Here is a 14,345-nt window from a genome sequence, read left to right as displayed (position 1 = left end):
GGGGGGATGAACCCCCTGAGGGGGGTCCCCAACCTGCCCCACCCCCTCCCCCAGCCTCGAGAGGGCGGGGAAGGGGAAATGGGGGGTTGAGTTTGGGGTGGGGGGGTCTGAGGGCTCAGTGGAGCTGGACACCCTCACCCAAGGCCGGGGGGGGGGGGGCTCGGCTGGCCAGGGGAGGGGTACCCGCTGCCGCCCCCAACCCCCAACCCCCCCACCACCCCTCCCCCTCCTTCCTCCCCCTCCCCCCTTCCTCCCCCCACCCCAGAGGGGGGGTCCCCCATTGTGTGCCTGCCTGTGTCCCCCCCTCTTTCCAGCAGCCCCCCCCGGGGGGGCGATTCCCCCCTCGGGCACCCACCCCCCACCCCCCACCCCCTCCCCTCTCCGGAGCGCGTCTTCCCCGCGCCCCCGCTCCACATTTCTCTCTCCCCCATCCCTCCCCATCCCCCCCCCCCGCAATTTGGGTACATTTTGCAGAGCTTTTGGTTCCTTATCCGGGGACTGGGCTGGCCCGTGTGATTGGCCGCGGATGTCACATGGTGAAAGTAACTGTACGGGGTCGCAGCTAGTAGGAGGGCTTTATGGAGCAGAAAAACGACAAAGCGAGAAAAATTATTTTCCACTCCAGAAATTAATGATCATGAGCTCTTATTTGATGGACTCTAACTACATCGATCCGAAATTTCCTCCATGCGAGGAATATTCGCAAAATAATTACATCCCAGACCACAGTCCGGATATTATAGCCGGACCAGGGAGTCCAGCTACCAGCATCACCACCCGAGCTGTACCCCGTGCCACGACCCTCCTTCCCGACCGCCCGTTCAGCTGCGGGGGGCTCCCGGCCTCCCGGCAACCCGGCGGCGCTCCAAAGGGGACACGGGCAAACTCCAGGAGGCCAACACCTCTCAGAGAAAGCACAGCAGCTCTGCGAGCAGGCTGCTCTGTCCACCTCCTCCACCACTCCTTCCCCAGCCCCTCCAGCCTGCAACCAGCCAAACCCCGACCATCCCACCAGCACAGCTTCCAACAGCCCATAGTCTATCCCTGGATGAAAAAAATCCACGTCAGTACTGGTATGCAACTTTTATTTTCCTCTTCTGTCTCTCTCCGCTCTCTTATTTTCACACCGTGCTCGCTCCCCTCTCGCCTCTCAGCTCCCTCTCTCTCGCTCTGTCTCTCTCTCTTTTTTTTATTTCCTTCCCTTCCATGAGAGCCTTTGGGTTAGCACAATTGAACTGGATTTACGACTCCGAATGGTAATTACACCCACCATAAATTTTATAGCCGAGCTACTGTGGGCAGCCGTAGCCATGTGCTCGGGCTGTTATGTATGTGTGAAACTCCGAAGCTTGTGTAGGGGTGCATAAATAATTCAGTCTTTTGAGCCAGGGAAACCCATTCCTATTAGAATAGAAACTCTTGAGCTGCCCAAAGTTCTTTATTACCTATTTAGCCTATTACTTTTTTTTTTTTTTTTTCTTCTCCCCCGCTCCTCCAGTCGCCTCTCCCGACCCTCTCTCCATCCACGCTGATTTTCCTTGGGTGTTGTTCTTTTTTTTTTTTTTAATTTTATTTTCGGGTGCCTTTTATTTTTTTTTGGTTCGTTTGTCTTTTTTGTTGTTGTTGTTGTTGTTTTTCCTCCTTTCCTTTCTTTTTTTTTTTAATTTTTTTTTTATTTTATTTTTTGTTTCGTTCCGTTCGTTTGGTTTGCGTTTTTTTTTTTTGTTTTTTTTTTTTTGTTTCCTTCCCCTCCTTTCCAGTGAATCCCAATTACAATGGAGGCGAACCCAGCGATCCAGGACAGCCTACACCAGGCAGCAGGTTTTGGAGCTGGAGAAGGAGTTTCACTATAACAGGTACCTGACCGCCGGCGCGCCGCATCGAGAGCGCGCACTCGCTTTGCCTCTCGGAGCGACAGATCAAAATCTGGTTTCAGAACAGGAGGATGAAATGGAAAAAAGACCACAGGCTGCCCAACACCAAGGTGCGGGCAGCGGCCGCCGTGCCCAGCGCGCCCACCCCCCCGCGCCCCGGCGAGCTCGGCCGCGGGCGAGGAGCTGCCCCCGGTGCCCACCCCGGACCCCCGCTCCGAGGATATCCACAGGTTATAAACCCCCCCCAGCCCGCGCTCCAGGGACTCGCCTTATTTATAGAATCTAATATATATAGATATATCTATATTTTGGTTCTTTTCCCCCTTCCCTCCCCTCCTTCCCCTCCTCTCGTAGTTATTGTTTTTTTTGTTATTCTAATAACGATAATTATTATTATTATTATTATTATTTTTTCCTCCCTCCCCCTGTGAGTATATATTAAAAAAAAAAAACCACAAAAAGAAACGACGGCCCTTTAGATGCATGTCAGATAGCATGAGGCCAGGTGTCTGCACCTGCAGGGTGGGTTTTTTTCCTTTTAACGCCGTTTCAGGGGTTTATTTATTTTTTAAAGCCGGAGGTGGGGAGGGGGGGATGGGGAGGGAGGGTAGAGTAGGGGGGGGGAGGAAGAGGGAAATGTTCTCTTCGGGGCGAATTTAATGAAGAAACGCCGATAATCTTGACGGCGGAAAACGAGCAAATAACAACAATAAAATAAAAGAAAAAGGCGAATGTAGGTGGTTTTTTCCCCCCCTCTCCGCGTCGCAAATGCACGACGAGCGTGGAGCCCCGAAGTTCTTTGTAGCGGCGCGGAGAGGGGGAAAACAACCTTAAAAATCAGGATTGGGGGGGTGGGAAGGCGAACAAAAAGCAGCTACGAGACCAGCGCAGGGGGGGGGGACGAGTCTGTGCCGAGGAACCGAGAACTAAAAGGGGAGCGAGAGAGGGGAGAGAGAGAAAGAGAGACCTATTTAAAAATTAAAAAAAACCACAAGCGGCAGAAGGTTTTCAAAAGTCCTCCGTAGTTTAGGGTTTTTTGTCGTGGTTATTTGTGTTCTTGACTGATTTTTCCCCCCCCTGCTCATTGTAAACTTGCAATAATAAGAGTTTTAGTGTGTCTGTGACGGTCCCAGTGTTCAATAAACGGTCAGTGTGAATTAGTTTACTTTTACGTCTGGTGCCTTATTTTATCCTCCCTCCCCCCCCCCCCTCCACCCCTTCTCTCCCTCCCAACCCGCCCCAAATTAATAATAATAATGATAATAATGATAATAATATAATAATCCGGATAAGAAAATGCTGGGACAATGTGCAGCGGGAACCATGTGCCCCGGCTGCTGCTGGAGTTCAGTTTAAGCCGAGCTTAAAGAGAACTCCCAGCTCCAGATTTTTGTGACATCACAGCGCCTTTAAACCTCGGACCCTCCCAACCTGTAAATATGGGGCTAAAAAAAAAAAACCCGACCCCAAACCGACCCAAATAAAAGGGGAAATCCGGGCTTTCAGGCCGGAGTATTTTCCAGTCCTGTGCCTCTTTTTTTTTAAATTTATTTTATTTTCCACCCCGCGGGAAATTCCCCCGGGTTTGGCTCCTCTCCCTGCTCGGAACGTTTGGCCTCGTGGTGTTTTTAGGGGTGTTATTATTAACGATAATTAATAATAATAATGATGATGATGGCTGTGAGTTTTGCCCTCGCTGTCGCGGCCGCGAGGCCCCGATTGAATTTTGCCGGGCGATGAAAAGGCTGTTAAATAATAATAATAATATAATAACAATACTAGTACTAATAACAATAACAATAATGGCAATAATAAGGGCGGTAATGGCGCTAATAACTGTAATTCATCGCTCCCGCCTTTGGAGGCAGCAAATTGGCAGCAGAGGGGGGGGATTTAGGGGGGGAAAAAATCTGTGTTTCTCCCCTTTCCCCAAAAAAATTGGGGTCTGGGCTTCCCTGGCCGGGCAGGGAAAGGGGGGCCGCGATGAGGGGATGGGACTGAGCCCGGCTTGCTTTTTATTCTTCATTTTAGGCCTGGCTTTGGGCAAGTTTGGGGCTGGAATCTAGCGCTGGGAGAGGGAGGGAGGCCTTGCTGGAAGCGCCCCCCCCTTTCCCGAGCCCGGGGTTCCCGTGGAGGCTTCGCCGGCGCCTCGATTTGGGGTTTATTCTCTTTATTTATGGTTTTACCTCCCCGCCAGCGTCGATTTAAAGCTGCCATTACACAAATCACCGGCCTCGACCCCCTTTGTGAGAGCCGGGGAGAAGGGAGCGGGTTCTCCTTTCTCCTGGGGGGGGGTTAGGGATTCCGCTCATCAGCTTTTGGCTTTATTATCATGATTTTTACTCCCCCTCCCCTCCTTTCACGTCCCCTTCAGTGATCCAATACAAAGGCGAGGCCGGAGAGATCAACGGAACCGGGGACCACGTTTCCCTTCTCCCGGTGAAACATTTCCCTCCCGGAGCAGGAAAGATGTCGGGAGCCAGCCGCGGGATGTGGGGTTTTTTCCGAGCCCTCGAACAGCTGAAGTGGGGAGGGAAATAAAAACCCCCTGCCCTAAAAACAGGAAAAAAAAAAATTAACTAGAAAATATAAATAGGAGCAGAAACGGCCCCCAGCGCGCAGGGGAGGAGGGTGGAGTTTTTAAACCCTCTTTTATGGGCAAGAAACTCAAGGGAAAAGGGAGGAAATAAGGGTGGGAAAAAAAGGCGCCAGGGAGGGGAGAAATTCAGGTTTAACGTGGGGGGAAAAAGGAGGAAAGTGGGGAAAAAGCGGGAAAATGGGGGAAAACAAAGCAGGATAAAGGGGGAAAAAAAGCAGGAAAGAGGGAAAAAAGCAGGAAGAGGGGAAAAAAAGCAGGAAATGGGGGAAAAAAGCAGGAAGGCACAGCCCCAGGTGCTGGGATGGGGGTGAGGAAGGGCAGCCCCCCCAAAATGTCCTCGGGGCTGGGCCGGAGCCAGAGGAGGAGGAGGAGGAGGAGGGTGGGGAGGAAGGAGCAGAGCCCCAGGGTGGGTTTCTCCCTGTGTTTTTTGGGGGGATTTGGGGGTTGGGAGTTGGGATGGGGGTTTTTTGGTTGTTGGGGGGGCCGTGTCTCCCTTTTTTCCCTTCCTAAGACGAGGGGGAGGTGGAATTGGGGGGTGGGGCTGGGAGACCCTCCTCTTCCTCAGGCCTGGTCGTGATTCCAGGGGGAATTCGGGGGGAGAGGGGAAATGTGGGAGAGAGGCAGGGAAGGGGGAAAATGGGGAGGGGAAAAGGAGATGAAAGGGGAGAAAAAGCAAAATAAAGGGGGAGGAAAAGGAAATAAAGGTGGAAATGGGGGGGGACATAAAGGGGGAAAGGGGAAATAAGGGGGGAAGAGGGAAGTAAAAGGTGAAGGGAAATAAGGAGGGGAATAAAGGAGGGGAAGGGGAATAAAAGGGGAGGAGAAATAAGGGTGGAATAAAGGGGGAAGGGGAATAAAAGGGGAGATAAATAAGGGGGGATAAAGGGGGGAAGGGAAAATAAGGTGGGGAAATAGGAAAATAAAGAGGGAAGGGAAATCAAGGGGGGGAGGAAAATAAGAGGGGAATAGAAGAAATAAAGAGGGGAGGGAAATTGGGGGGAGAGAAATAAGGAGGGAAATAGGGTAATAACGGGGGGAGGGAATAAAGGGGGAGAAAATAAGGGGGGAATAGGGAAATAAGGGGGAAGGGAGTATGGGGGAGAGAAATAAGGGGGAAATAGGGGAATAAAGGGGGCAAGGGAGATTGGTGGAGAGAAATAAGGGGGGAAATACGAGGGAAAGGGAAATCAAGGGGGGAGGAGGGAATAAGGGGGAAATATCGAAATAAAAGGAGAGGGGAAATATAAAAGGGGGGGAAAAAAATGAAAGCAGAGGGCGGGAAAAAAGGAAGGCGAAGGGAAGGGGAAAAAAAAAAAAAAAAACAGAGAAATTTAAAAAAAAATAAATAACAACCGGAGATGAAACCGGAGAGGGGAGGGAAAGGGGGGGGAGAACAAAAATGTCTGTCCCTGCCGCAAAGCAGCCCCAAAGCCGGGCCCTTTTTTTTTTTTTTTTTTTTTCTTCTCAGCCTCTTGACGCCTCCGCGTAGAGAGGGAGGCTGAAAGAAAAGTTTATTGAAGTTCGGGTAAACGGCGAAAGCGGGTTCACGGAAAGGGCAACTTTTTCTGCGGCAGCGGCTCCGCTGGAGGCGGCGAAAGTGACCCGAGCCCTCCTGACCCGCGGCCGGGACGCCCTCGGTGGCCGCGGCCGCGCAGTCGGAGGCCGCGGAGCTGCTCGGGGGCTTTGGGGTGTTTTGGCGGAGCCGTGGGGGGTGTCCTGGGAGAAAAAGGGGGGGGACGGGGGAGGGAAAAAAAAGGGAGGGGAGCTGGGGGCAGATGCGCTGCGTGCGCCGGTATTGTCCGCCCGGCCAAAATACCCCCCGGAGGAAAAACAAAAAAAAAAAAAAGGGGGAGAGGGAGAAGGGGTGAAGTGGCGGCCAAACTCTCCTCTTTCCCCCTTCTTTTCCTCTCGGAGATGCCTCGACCTCGCGGCCGGTCCAGGAGTGAGCTGCTCCCCCCTGGCACGTGAGTAAAATTCCCAGGGCAGGATTAAAATAAATAAATAAAATAAAATAAAATAAAAATTAAAAATTTAGAGGCCGGGCGTAACTTTTTTTTTTTTTTAATTTAAAAAAATTATGATTTTTTTTTAAAAAAAGGGTTAATACTCGAAAATAAAATCATACATAATGATGACAATGATAATAATGATGATACTACTACTACTACTAATAATAATAAAAGGGGTTAAAGCAGAGCCAAAAAAAAACAAAAAAGGAGCCCCTGAAAGTTTCTGGAGGGGAAAATCGGGATGCAAATGGGAGCGGGGTGGTTGTGGCGAGGGGGCAGCGATGTTAAAGATAACCCGGGTGTGTCCGGCGGGGACAGACGGACGGACAGGGCCAGAGGCAGCTCCGGGGGGGTGGATGGGGGCAGGAAATGCTGCCCCGGGGGCAGCGGAGGTTCCTCATCCCCGGGCTCCGCTCCCAGCCCGGCCCCGGCACCCCCAGAGCGGCCCCCCCCATTGTTCAGGGCTCGGATAATTCGCTTGACTTGATTATTGGGCTATAAAACTCCCTCAACAACGTGTTTCTGGAGGCTCGAATTAACATCTGAGGCCGGGGGCTGCTTTTTTATCTCCTCTTTATGTCCTTCGAGTCCAATTTGTTTTGAAGTTCCCCCTGATAAGTTGTTGTGTTTTTTTTTTTTTTTTTTGCCGGGTCCTTTTCGCAGCTCGGGCTCGATTTGATGTGATTTCGCCTTTTTTTTTTCCTTCCTCCCCCTCTTCTCTTTAAGCCCTTCGCCGAGGACTCGGGGTTTCAGGGGGCGGCCAAAGTGGTTTCGCGGAGGGTTTAAACGGCAATAAAAAAGGGAAAGAAAGGGAAAAAAAACCCCAAACAACCCCAACCGACCCAGCGCACAAGCGCGAGGAAAGTCTTGTATCCGGAGGCTCCAAGGAATGGCAACTCCTCTTAAATTTACATCAGCAGGGCTGCGAAATGAGCTTCCTGTATTGCCTGTTAGGAAGGAAAACACACACAAAAAACCCACAAAAAAAGGGGAAACAACAGCTTCCAGAGCCGCTCTGGGGAGATAACAGCGGCCTCGGCTTGATGAGAACTTTTTATGGCGTTTTTTAATGCGCTGGAAATACGTTTCCCCTGCCCCCTTCCCCGTCCCCGTCCCCTTTTTCTTGTCGCTGTCCGCGGTTGTTTGTCGCCCCGGGCTCCCCTGTTGAGCTCGGGGGGTTTCGGCTCCTTCCCCCCGTTTCCTCGCGGGTTCCGAGCGTTCCTCTCTCCGCTGTTAATTGGAATTAAAAGCCGAAACACGCGCCCGGGTTAACCGAGTGAGTTACGGGCTCGCCCCGGCCCTGACAGCACCTCCGCGGCGCAACTTTTATTTATTGTCCTCTCCTAATCATTATCCAGAGTTTTATGCACTTCCTAATCCGTCGCCGTGATTAATTTGGATGGGCAAGGTACCAAGCTAAACATTTTGGGATTTATTATTATATTATTATCAATTTATTTAATTTTTATTTTTTTTTTCAAGGGGAAAGACTCGGGTTTCCTTTAACAAGCGGAGGGTGCTGGTGGCAATTTTTAAATATCACCTTTTATTGCTTTTTTCCTCTCCCGGTTTGTTTGGGTGTTTCTTCGGCGCGTTCGGGTCCCTGTTTTATTTTGAGGGAGGGTGGAAAAGGCGTCTCGGGGGCGTTTTGGGGCGGATTTTCCCTCTTTCCTGGAAAGCTGGGACGCGCTCCAGGCTGGCGGAGTGAGCGGAAAAATAAATAATGGGCGAAGAAATAAATCATCCCTTCTCTGCGGAGGGAATTAAACCCCGCTTTGGAAACGATGAACTTTTTCCTCCCGTGTCTTAATTAAAGGCTTTGCCGTGCTCTCTGATCCAACAAACGCATCGCCAAAATTCCCGAGCCCTGTCGTGGATCAACCGGGATCCAACTGGGAGGGAGAGGGGGGGGACACCTCCCTGCCCCCTCCCCGCCTCCCAAAAGGGACATTTGACCGCATCTCCCGAAGAAAGTTGGATTTTCGCTTTTCTCTGGCTTTCCCCCCTTTATTTCCCAGGATTTTCCTGCCCTGGTGACACCTTTTAATCCTTCGTTTTTCCTCCCAGGGTGATGAGGTTCCCCCCCCCTCACCCCGCTCAGGGAAAACCCATCGTCCTGCGGGCCGGGAAGTTTTATTTCTCCACCGGGAACGTCAGGAGCGCTTTGGGGCGAAGGATTTCGCCCAAATTCCACTTCTTTTATTAATTTTTGATGGCCTTTATCCCTCCCGCCCGGGCTGCTCTGACAGCCTGCCGCTCAACCCCAGCCCTGCCAGGTTTGGGGGGCTCCTGCCGCCCCTTCCCCGCCTGATTCGGGGGGGATTAAGGGCAAAAAAAGAGGCAAAACCCCCTTTTCTTGGCAGAACCCCTCGATTTTTGGGGGGAGGAGAACAACAAAACACCCCCTTGAAGGGTTATTTTGGAGCGACCCCTCCAACAAACGAGCGGTCGGGACCAAACCCAGCCCTGAGCCCACAAAATACCGATTTTTAGCCCCGAAAAGGCTCCTGGAAAGTGGGAAACGAGAGGTAATTTCTGGCCCGGGCACCCCCTCAAATGTTTCTCCCCTCGCCCAGAAGCTGCTGCCACTTCCCCTTCACCCCCGAGCCCCGGCCCTGTTTCATTTATTCCCAATTAATTCCTGATTGGGCCATCGGAAGCTTGAACAAGCCGGAAGGGCGAGCCGGGAATTCGTGGGGATTCCATTATTATTATTATTATTATTATATTATTATATTATTATTATATTATTATTATTAGAATAAACCTGCGGATTAAAGCCTCCCAATCCCCTCCACCTTCCCGGGTATAAAACGGGCAGAAGAGGCGGATTTCTCCAAAAAAGCCACATTTATTCCTTCCCCGAGCGGGGGCTTTTGACCCCAAATCGTGTTTCTGCGGGTGCGTTTTCCCCCGTGGAGCCGCTCCGGGCGCGGAGAGACCCCGCGAGCTGCGCTTTTTAATGATCCTTTCTAATTACGCCCCGGTTTTATGGGGACAATTAAGAGGCAGAGCCCCGCAGGCGGAGGGATAAAGGGGGGACAGTCACGCGTGTCCCAGGTACCCCCCAAAAACACGAGATTGACCCCCCCAGTTTTATATTTATTATTATTATATTTAAATACCTCCCCGCTGCTTCACCCTCGCTTTAAACCCCACGAAACCCCCGCGTTTATACCCGACCCCCCCCCGCTTTTATTCCTATTTTACTCTTATTTTTACTCCTGTTTTCTCCTTCTTTTATTGGTGTTTATTCCCGGTTCATCCCCATTTTATCCCCTGTTTCATCCTTATTTCATTCTCCTTTTATTTCCTCTCATATTCTTATTTTATCCCCGTTGAATCCTTGCTTTCCTCCCGCGTTATCCCAGTTTTTTCTCCCTATTTCTCCCCATCCCCGCGCAGGGGGGAGGAGGAGGAGGAGATAAAAAACCGAGATAAAAAAAAACCCCTCCCCAACCCTCTAAACCCCCTTCAAATGCCCTGAAATCCTCCCCGATCCCATCCCGGGTTCCTTGGAAGCGCCTCCAAATATTTGCAGAAGGGCCCGGGAAGTGTTGACGTCCAGGTTGGCTCCGGGTCGTGACCCCGCCTCGGACACGGGGACAAACGCGACTTTTTTGGGGGGGAAGGGGGGAAAAAAGGGGGCTCTGGGTGGTCTCAACCTCCGGGAGCTGACGGGGTGACCCCAAAAAAGGCGGAGGAAGGGGGGGGGGGCGCGATTTAAGCGGCGCTTGGGGTTTGTTATGACGCTGTAAAATGATTTTTAATGGGTTTTTAATTCCATTTTTGGCTTCTGCTCTGCCGTAAGGGGGTGGAATCAGCCCCGAGCTGCTCCTGGGAGGCTGAAAAAATTCCAGACCCCTCGATTTCGCCCCCAAAAAAACTCATTTCGGAGGGGAAAGGGCTGGGAGGGGGCGTGATAAACCCCCTCCCCCTCTGCGATTAAAAATCCCCCCCCCTTCCTTTTTTAACTTCATTTTCCACCTCGATGTTTTTGGCAAATTTATCTTGGGGAGGCGACGGTTTGAGGCGGGAAAAGGTTTATTTAAGCCTGGGTTGGGGTCTGGATTCGGAATAATAATAATAATAATAATAGTAATAATAAAATAATATAATAAATAATATAATAATAAATAATAATTTTAATGCCTGGGAAGAAGGGGGGGGGGAGACACGGCCCCCGTTTTCCCGATTTGGGGTTAAAATGAAAACCGCCACAGCCCTTCAGGAGCACCTTTAATTATTAGAGATTTATTAGCACCAATCCGCGGGGCATTTCCCGCTAATGGGCCCCACTAATTGCGCGGGGACTTAATTAGAGGCGCGTTTTTGGCACCCACGCGGCTCTAAAGACACTTTTGGGGCCGTGCCCGGGGCGGGGATGTCGCGATAGGCGCCGATATATTTTTATATATATATATCTCCGGAAAGAAACTTTTCTCCTCCATTGCCCTCCCCCGCATCCAAGTGGAGGGGAGAGGGGAGGGAAATATTCGGGAATTCCCACGTATGGGGGGCAAAAAGAAAAGAAATCCGCGAGTTTATCACTTTTTTCACCCCCCAAAAAAAGCTCCCGGCCTTAAAAACCATCCCGAGAGGTTGGAAATGGGGAAAAAAAAAAAGAGGGGGGGAAGGAGGAGAAGGAGTTGAAGGGAGGGAGGGAGGGAGGGAGGGAAGGGGTTTTCCCAATCCCTCTGCAAATTTCGGGATCAGGAAGATAAAGGGGGGGCGGGAAAGGCCGTAAAAACCCCCCCCCGTTTTGTTTTTTTGGGGGTTTGGGTTTTTGGGGCGCTGTGATCCCGATAACTCCGCTTCTTCCCGGGGGAAAAGGGGGGGGTTTCCTCCTGATCTGGGGAGATCGGAGCGGGAATATCCCCCCCCCCAAAAAAGGGGGGAGCGGAGGGAGGGCGAAAAGGGGGGGGAGGGATACGGGGGGAGGGGTCCAGGAGGGCGCTGGGGTGGCCAGATGTGGGGGGACACCCAGGTGGAGGGGGACACTCAGGTGTGGGGGGGGGACACCCAGATGTGGGGTCCTGACAGGGGGGTGCATCCAGATGTGGGGGCTGTCATGGGGTGACGCCCGGATGTGGGGGGACACCCAGATGTGGGGGGACACCCAAATTTGGGGTCCTGACAAGAGGATGCATTCAGATGTGGGGGCTGTCATGGGTGACGCCCAGATGTGGGGTCCTGACAAGGGGGTGCCTCCAGATGTCTCAGGTGCTGCCATGGGAGGGGGCCCAGCTGTGGGGAGACACCCAGGTGAGAGGTGACATCCAGATGTGGGGGCTGCCAGGGGGGAGGGGGTGCTCAGGTGTGTGAGGGGGCCCAGATGTGTGTGTGGGGCTGCCATGGGAGGGGGTCCAGGTGTGGGGAGACACCCAGATGTGTGTGGGGGTCACCCTGAGACACTCCGGGGGGTCACCATGGCAGGGGGGTGTCCAGCTGTGGGGTGTCACTGTAGGATGTTGTCCAGATGTGTGGATGTCACTGCAGGACGCTGTGCAGGCGTTGGGGGTCACCTCGGGGTGCTGCCCAGATGTGGCAGGTGTCAGCTTAGGATACTCTCCAGATGTGTGGAGTCACCACAGCACGCACTCCAGATGTGGGGTGTCACTATAGGATGCACTCCAGATGTGGGGTGTCACTGTAGGATGCACTCCAGATGTGGGGTGTCACTGTAGGACGCACTCCAGATGTGGGGTGTCACTGTAGGATGCACTCCAGATGTGGGGTGTCACTGTAGGGCACTGCCCAGGTGCTGGGGGTCACCTCGGGGTGCTGCCCAGATGTGTGGGTGCCACCTTGGGTACTGTCCAGATGTGGGGTGCCACTGTAGGGCACGGTCCAGTTGTTGGGAGTCACCTCAGGGTCCTGCCCAGGTGTGGGGGTGCCACACTGGGTGCTGTCCAGATGTGAGGTGACACTGTGGGACGCTATCCAAGTGTTGGGAGTCAGCTTAGGGTACTACCCAGATGTGGGGTGTCACTGCAGGATGCTCTCCAGATGTGTGGTGTCACTGCAGGATGCCCTCCAGATGTGGGGTGTCACTGCAGGATGCACTCCAGATGTGGGGTGCCACTGTGGGATACTGTCCAGATGTGGGGTGCTAATGCAGGATGTTGTCCAGTTGTTGGGGTCACCCTAGGGTGCTGCCCAGATGTGGGGATGCCACCATTGGACACACTCCAGCTGTGGGGTACCACTGTAGGATGTTCTCCAGATGGGAGTGCCACTGTAGGACGCTGTCCAGTTGTTGGGGGTCACCTCAGGGGATGCCACACTGGCTGCTGCCCAGATGGGGTGACACCATGGGATGCTGTCCAAGTGTTGGGAGTCAGCTTAGGATGCTCTCCAGATGTGTGGAGTCGCCACAGCACGCAATCCAGATGTGGGGGGTCACTGTAGGATGCTCTCCAGATGTTGGGTGTCACTGTAGGGCACTGCCCAGTTGTTGGGGGTCACCTTAGAGTGCCACCCAGATGTGTGGGTGCCACCTTGGATGCTGCTCAGATGTGGGGGTGCCACTATAGGATGTTGTCCAGATGTGGGGATGCCACTGCAGGATGCTCTCCAGATGTGTGGTGCCACTGTAGGATGTTATCAGATGTGTGGTGCCACTGAGGATGCTCTCCAGATGTGTAGTACCACTGCAGGGTGCTCTCCATGGGGGGCATCACTGTGGGATACTGTCCAGATGTGGGGTGTCACTGTAGGATGTTGTCCAGATGTGGAGGTGCCACTCCAGGATTCTCTCCAGATGTGTGGTGCCCTGGATTCTTCCGATGTGGGGGTGCCCTCTAGGATGCCCTCAGTGTGTGGTGCCACCCTAGAGCGCTGCCCAGATGTTGGGGGTCACCTCCGGCCGTGCCCCGCCCTGGGGGTGCCCCCTCGGGTGCCCCTTGGCTCTGGGGTGTCCCCTCCCTGGGGTGCCCTCCACGTGCAGCCTCCAGCAGCTGCCGGCACATTCCCTGCCTTTTCCTGCTGGAAACCAGGGAATTCCTGGGAATTCTTTGGAAAAACCCCTCCCAGCTCTGAGCTGGAAAATCCCACCCGCCTTCCGACCCCGGCAGATGTTCCAGAGCCCGTTTTTTCTCTCCTTTTCTCCCCCTCCTCCCCCCTCCCCCCCCAGGCCCTTCTCCCCTCCCCAATCCCGAATTTTCCCGCTCTAAATCCCTCTGGATTCGGCGCCGAAGGGGGAAAAACTCCCCAGGGAGGCGCTGGATGGGAGAAAACTCCCAGGAGGGGCAGGAAGGGCGGGAATTCCCAGCAACAGGCACCTCCAGACCCTCTTTTCTTCTTGGAAACACCCCCCGGGGGAATATTCCTCCTCTCTTTTCCCCTGGAAAACGGGGGGGGGAAAAAAAGGAGAGATTTTTGCTCCGGGTGGAAAATCCCTGGAAATCCTCGAGGGGGAAGGAAAATTGTTGCCAAATCCTGGATTTGTCCTTTTTTTTAGGGGGAGGGAGGTTTGGGAGGGGGGGTTTGGAGGAGGTTTAGGGGAGGTTGGAGGAGATTTGGGAAGTTTGGGGGAATTTTGGGGAGATTTGGAAGGTTCGGGGGAGGTTTCTGAGCAGGTTTGGGGAGGTTGGAGGAGATTTGGGAAATTTGGGGGGAGTTTTGGGGAGATCTGGAAGGTTTGGGGAGGTTTCTGAACAGGTTTGGGGGAGGTTGGAGGAGATTGGGAAGTTTGGGGAAGTTTGGGCAGATTTCAAAGGTTTGGGAAGGATTTCTGAGCAGTTTGGGGGAGGTTGAGGAGATTTGGGAAGTTTAAGGGAATTTTGGGAGATCTGGAAGGTTCAGGGGAGGTTTCTGAGCAGGTTTGGGGAGGTTGGAGGAGATTTGGGAAATTTGGGGGGA

General features: G+C 53.0%; 1 protein-coding gene across 1 annotated transcript; it reads left to right on the top strand.

Moving 5' to 3' along the window:
* The first annotated feature begins 631 nt into the window (after positions 1-631).
* HOXC4 (homeobox C4) lies at positions 632-7,268 on the top strand. Its single transcript, XM_032713382.1, is given in 8 exon segments — positions 632-731; positions 734-775; positions 778-1,023; positions 1,026-1,073; positions 1,761-1,787; positions 1,790-1,869; positions 1,871-2,104; positions 7,209-7,268. Coding segments are annotated over 8 exon segments (837 nt in total).
* The last annotated feature ends 7,077 nt before the right edge of the window (positions 7,269-14,345 follow it).

The sequence above is a fragment of the Chiroxiphia lanceolata genome, chromosome 30 (assembly GCF_009829145.1).
Source record: "Chiroxiphia lanceolata isolate bChiLan1 chromosome 30, bChiLan1.pri, whole genome shotgun sequence".
NCBI lineage: Eukaryota > Metazoa > Chordata > Aves > Passeriformes > Pipridae > Chiroxiphia > Chiroxiphia lanceolata.
The sequence above is the reverse complement of the archived record's forward strand: the minus strand, read 5'-3'. Positions and strand labels throughout refer to the sequence as shown.